General features: G+C 35.8%; 1 protein-coding gene across 1 annotated transcript; it reads left to right on the top strand.

The window, feature by feature from the left end:
• Positions 1–584: 584 nt before the first annotated feature.
• Positions 585–5,680, top strand: LOC21407698 (auxin transporter-like protein 2). The gene is made up of 8 exons (XM_010092013.2): positions 585–969; positions 1,101–1,286; positions 1,491–1,603; positions 1,762–1,945; positions 2,193–2,290; positions 3,502–3,709; positions 4,016–4,273; positions 5,125–5,680. Exons 1-8 carry the CDS (start codon positions 811–813, stop codon positions 5,401–5,403), a joined length of 1,485 nt encoding a protein of 494 aa, XP_010090315.1. The 5' UTR covers positions 585–810; the 3' UTR covers positions 5,404–5,680.
• The last annotated feature ends 269 nt before the right edge of the window (positions 5,681–5,949 follow it).

Raw genomic sequence — 5,949 nt, 5'->3', positions numbered from 1 at the left:
TCTTTCCCTTGCATATTTACCCCTCCCTAAGTGCCTTGTTCTTCTACAACATAATTTCTCATAAACCTCTCGTGCTTTTACCATTATAACCTTCCATTAATCTCATTTTTATTTTTTATATTAAAAAAAAACTTTGGTCTGTATAATAACTCCACTACTCGCACACACGTCTTATCTTAAATAACTTTGGTAAATTAAAATGGCAATATGGTAATTAAGGAGGTTGAGAAGGTTGAATTAGCAAACTATATAAAATCTAATAATTAAGCTTGGGAAGCGTGGAGACCCGCTCGTGCGGACAGGCCACTCACGCCCCCTACATAATTACTTTTAAAATGTCGTTTATTTATACTAATTTTCTATTATGCAATTTTTTTTTAGCAGCACTAAAACTATTCTATATTATTATATCATGAGCTAAAGAACAAAGTTTTAATTACAAAAGAGGGCACGAAAAGAAGTGGATTTTGTAAAGGGCCACATTGCCTACAACAAAACTTTTTTTTTTTTTTTTTTTATTTGTATTATTATTATTATAAGCTCGTCCCAAAAAGCGGATTTTACTCACTTCCCAAAACCGCTCTCTAAAATACCTTTCAAACACAGCCTTTGCCAGCCTTCGAGAACCCGTCGTGTCTATATACCATTCTCCAAGCCCCTTCTTCACACTCATTCCGAATATCTCACTCTCTCTTCCTTATATATACACACACACATCACAGACACCCAACAATATTATTCACCATTGTAGTGGAAACAACTTAGCTAGAGAGAGAAAGTGAGAGAGAGAGAGAAGAGAGAGAGTGAGTTATGGCGTCGGCCGACAAGGCGGTGGAGACTGTGATAGTGGGGAATTATGTGGAGATGGAGACTGAGGGGAAGCCAAACGACATGAAAACAAGACTCTCCAAGTTCTTTTGGCATGGCGGTTCTGTCTATGATGCTTGGTTTAGCTGTGCTTCAAACCAGGTTAATTAATTAGTTTCTAACTTTCTATATATAGCTAATATATATGTATGTGTAATTTATATATATATATATATATATATGTATGTATATATGAGGACTGTGAACTAATGGTGTGTGTGTGCTGTGATCAGGTGGCGCAAGTTCTGTTGACGTTGCCATATTCATTTTCCCAGCTGGGAATGCTTTCTGGAATACTCTTTCAGCTCTTCTATGGCGTGCTGGGAAGCTGGACAGCTTATCTCATTAGCATACTCTACGTTGAGTACAGAACCAGAAAAGAAAGAGAAAAAGTTGATTTCAGAAACCATGTTATCCAGGTAAGTAAATATATAGTACTTCAAATGTAAATCCAACATATATAATCAAGCACAGAACATTAGTTTAATCCCCGTCTCACATGGGTTAGTTCTTTATTTTTTCTTATTCTTCTCCTTCTTACAGAACATTAGTTTAATCCCCGTCTCACATGGGTTAGTTCTTTATTTTTATTTTTTTTCTTTTCCTTCTGTTTTTGGGTGTAGTGGTTTGAAGTTCTTGATGGGCTCCTTGGAAAACACTGGAGGAACGTGGGTTTGGCGTTTAACTGTACATTTCTTCTGTTTGGATCTGTCATTCAACTAATAGCTTGTGCGAGGTACTTACACATGATCTCTGACCATAAGTTTTAACTCTTTCCTAATTTTTATAATCGTAGTCAGTATTTAATTTTCTCATATAAACAAAAAGGACTTTAAACTCGTATTTATCCTTATTCACAACTGGGGTATCTTTTAATTATTTTTGATTTTGCAGCAACATATACTACATAAACGATAATCTGGACAAGAGGACTTGGACTTATATCTTCGGAGCTTGCTGTGCCACCACAGTCTTTATTCCTTCGTTCCACAACTACAGAGTCTGGTCGTTTTTGGGCCTCTTGATGACCACTTACACCGCTTGGTACCTCACTGTCGCTTCCCTACTCCATGGTCAGGTAAATACAATTCAACTCAAAAAAAAAAAAAAGACCCCACCAATTTTTAATGTCATTTTATTCAAAGTACTATTTATTTACTTAAAAATGCACAATTTTGTAGTTTTTGGAGCATTGCATGTGTGTTGTAATTAGTGCTTGTAGCTTTATCTTTGCTAGTTTTGATGAGTGGGTTTGATCACTAATGCACGTAATTTGTAATTTATGATCATGTGGATTTTATTTGATGATATATATTATTATATAGATTGAGGGAGTTAAGCACTCTGGGCCAACCAAGTTGGTGCTATACTTCACCGGGGCCACAAACATTCTCTACACATTCGGGGGACATGCCGTCACTGTGTAAGACAAGCTCGGACTTTATATTTCGAAAAATAAAAAAGTAAAAAATAAAAATGTCTTTTTCGTTATTTTCAACTTTTGCCCATCTGTTATTTTGGTTTTTCTATTAGGCGTGGTTTGGTCCGTCCTCCCTAGATTGGGTAAGATTTTAGCACAAAACGTGGGCTTAACGTCATTACTGAAAGTGACTAAACCTTCTCTTCTTTGGCCAGATCATATGGGGATCTAATTACCAAACTTTTATCAAAAAAAAAAAAAAAAAGGGGGTCCCGGATATTTTATAATATTGTTTTTTTTTATATTCCCATATTGCCCTTATTAGGCGTGGGTGGCAAAAAGGCCCTTATTTTCGTGGGGTTGGTACCACCCAATGTATTCATTCCTCTTTATAATTTGGAAAAAAGCCAATGCTCTTTTCCATCCCCTATAATTTGCTTTTGCTTTTATAATGAGTAAAAGACCAAAAGGAATCAAGGTTCTTCAATTCGATTGATTAGATTCGAAGGTCATCCAATAATTATAACCTCCCCTTTTTGAAGAAGGGAAAAAAAAAAAAAAAAAAAACAATGATTTTCTTATTCAGTCATGATGATATAGTCGCTTAATTGTCTATCCAAATATCACATCTTTTTTGTCCTCCCTTTGACCAGATTTGACTTTTGAATCAGATTCTCCACCAAAGTTCATTTGCACTTCAGCATTTTGCAAAATTTTTTTTTTTAATTTTCAGTTATTATGTGTTAAAAATGTGATTATCTATATTAAATTTTTTAAAAATTTTCATCAACACTGAAAAAATGTAAATTCAAAGATTAAGGACTCATTTAGTTTACTGATTTGAGTATTTAATTCGAGTTAAGATGTGATTTTATTTGAGAGCTTTTTAATGTGATAAAAAAGTTAGATATGATTATTTCTAAAAAAATTTTACTGTAGTAAAATTTAAATTAGTGAAATAAACGAGACATAATACTTTAAAATTCAAAGTTTAAGGCCCTGCTCAAAATTCAGGACTAAACAGTATCAATTACCCTTTTTTTCTCTTCTTTCCCTCAAAATGGGTGGATTAACATTAAACCCCAATATTATTCCGTAAACGCTATTGTTTTTGAATATTTTTGGGTTAGTGAAAAATGTTACTAGAGTTTAAATGGCTAATAAATATAATTAAACTGTGGGTTTTTTTTTTTTTTTTTTTTTTTGGGGGACAGGGAAATCATGCACGCTATGTGGAAGCCCCAGAAGTTCAAGGCCATATACTTGCTAGCTACCCTGTATGTGCTGACACTGACACTTCCGTCCGCTTCAGCTGTTTATTGGGCATTTGGAGACATGCTTCTCAACCACTCCAACGCCTTTTCTCTGCTCCCAAAATCCCCCTTCAGAGACATGGCTGTCATTTTAATGCTTATCCACCAGGTACATTAATTTATATATTCTTGCATTTATCTTAATTCTATTTTTACTTCATTTTTATCAAATTCCAATAAACTGTGCTTTTTTTTTTTTCTCATTTCTAATCTTACAACGGAGGATTCGTTCTCTAATTCGAATAATGATTTATAATTTATTATAATATTTTCTCTCACAAAAAATACATATAAATTAAAAATAATTCTAATCACATGATTCTAATTCATGAACCAAACGGGCTCGTTTTGATATAATTTTAATGGACCTATATATGACCCAAAAAAAAAATGAATTGGATGGGAATTTGTGCAGTTTATTACATTTGGGTTTGCATGCACACCATTATACTTTGTGTGGGAGAAAGCGATTGGAATGCACGAGTGCAAGAGCTTGTGCAAGCGTGCGGCGGCGAGATTGCCTGTGGTCATCCCCATCTGGTTCTTGGCCATCATCTTCCCTTTCTTTGGTCCCATCAACTCCACCGTCGGATCGCTCCTCGTCAGCTTCACCGTCTACATTATCCCCGCCCTGGCCTACATCTTCACCTTCAAATCAGCCGCTGCCAGAGAGGTAACACACTCTTTACTCTACATCAAATCGCACCTTAACATGTACCCTTTCGAAATCAAACATGCCACGTAGGACAACATGTCGGAGAAAAAGCTCTGTTGTCAATCTCAGCGTACGGTCAGAAGTTTGACCGAACAGCGTATGGAGACAGGCAAAAGAATTGTTTTAATTGAGCCGAATACTTAATAGGGTTGTGTAGTGTAAGTGCTAATTAATTAAGGAGAAGAAAAGTGCAAGTAAAATTAAGAGAGGAAGATTGCGTGTTGTCAAAGTCTAACAGATGATGCCCGGCCATTTCTCCGACACCATTACATTTTGGAACTTTTTTAAGTACACGTAAAAATAAAAAAATACATAAATTTAACGGTTAAAAAATTTAATTTATCAGTGTGTCAAGCATATAAAAAAATATCTTTATATTTTTATACATTTTTTTTCTTCCCATTTATTTGTCCAACAAGATACTTGTATATTTTTTTGGTTCAGTGTTCATTTATTAATCAAGTTGGGACTTTTCATCTTTTATTGCTTTGTTATTCGTTTTTTTCACTAAATGCACACAAGAAAGACGATGAAAAAAGAAGGAAAAAAATTATGATCAGGCAATAGTACAGTGCTGAAAAGCACGAGATTCGTGCTGTATCAATGGAGCAGAATATTGGTTCGTATCTGATTCCCCATATCTTGGGAGTACACTTAAAAATCTCTTTGCTCGCTGTAATACCAACTTTTATTGATGTACACACACATACGTTATCTGAAAACACAGTACTAAAGTGAATTTTTGGTCCCCCACGTATAATAATAAATGGTTGATGCGTTTTGTAATGAACGGTTGTGATGCGTTGCAGAATGCTGTGGAGCAGCCACCAAGGTACTTCGGAGGATGGGTCGGGACGTACGTGATCAACGGGTTTGTAGTGGCGTGGGTCCTAGTGGTGGGGTTTGGATTCGGTGGTTGGGCGAGCATGACAAACTTCATACACCAGATTGACACGTTCGGGCTTTTCACCAAGTGTTACCAATGCCTTCCTCCACCGCCCGCAGGCGCGGCGGCCCCTCGGCTCCTCAATGCCACGGCAGCACCTCCTCCACAGCACCACCCTCAATTCCACTCTCACCGCCCTTGACTTGTTCCGTACGGTGGACCCCACCTGATTATATAATGCCTCTTCAAACTATGCTTGTTAGAACTAATTGGACCTTAGAGAGGGACAAGTCAAAGACAGATCTTATAAATTAAACTCCTTCATGTGATTTTAATCTGTCTTTTGGCTAATACTATTTCCACCCAAGATTATTTCACTTTCTTTTTTAATTTCTTTTTTCCTCCTATGTATCTTTCTTCCCTGTCTTTCCAAAGCAGCTTAGGTTTTTTTGTTGTGATATCCCAAGTGGGCAAAAAAAGGAGAGATAATTTATGAAACGTTTCAAAAAAAAAAAAAAAAAATTGTACTTCTAGCTTCGATGACAATGCTTGTTAGTTGTTACATTCCATGTTTCAGTAGATAAAAGTTTACCATCTCTCCTTCAACATGCAGACTTTTTTTGTCACCAAATCTACTTGACTGAAAATTATAATTTGCTCCAAGTGCCCTCAAGTTGCTTTGGAAAAATAAAACATGTAATTTTCATCAGATTCTTGTGAATCTTTGTTCATGTGCTAGCAAGGATCT

This window comes from Morus notabilis, unplaced genomic scaffold, assembly GCF_000414095.1.
Source record: "Morus notabilis unplaced genomic scaffold, ASM41409v2 Scaffold137, whole genome shotgun sequence".
NCBI classification, from domain to species: Eukaryota; Viridiplantae; Streptophyta; class Magnoliopsida; order Rosales; family Moraceae; genus Morus; species Morus notabilis.
This window is presented reverse-complemented; position numbering and strand designations above follow the sequence as displayed.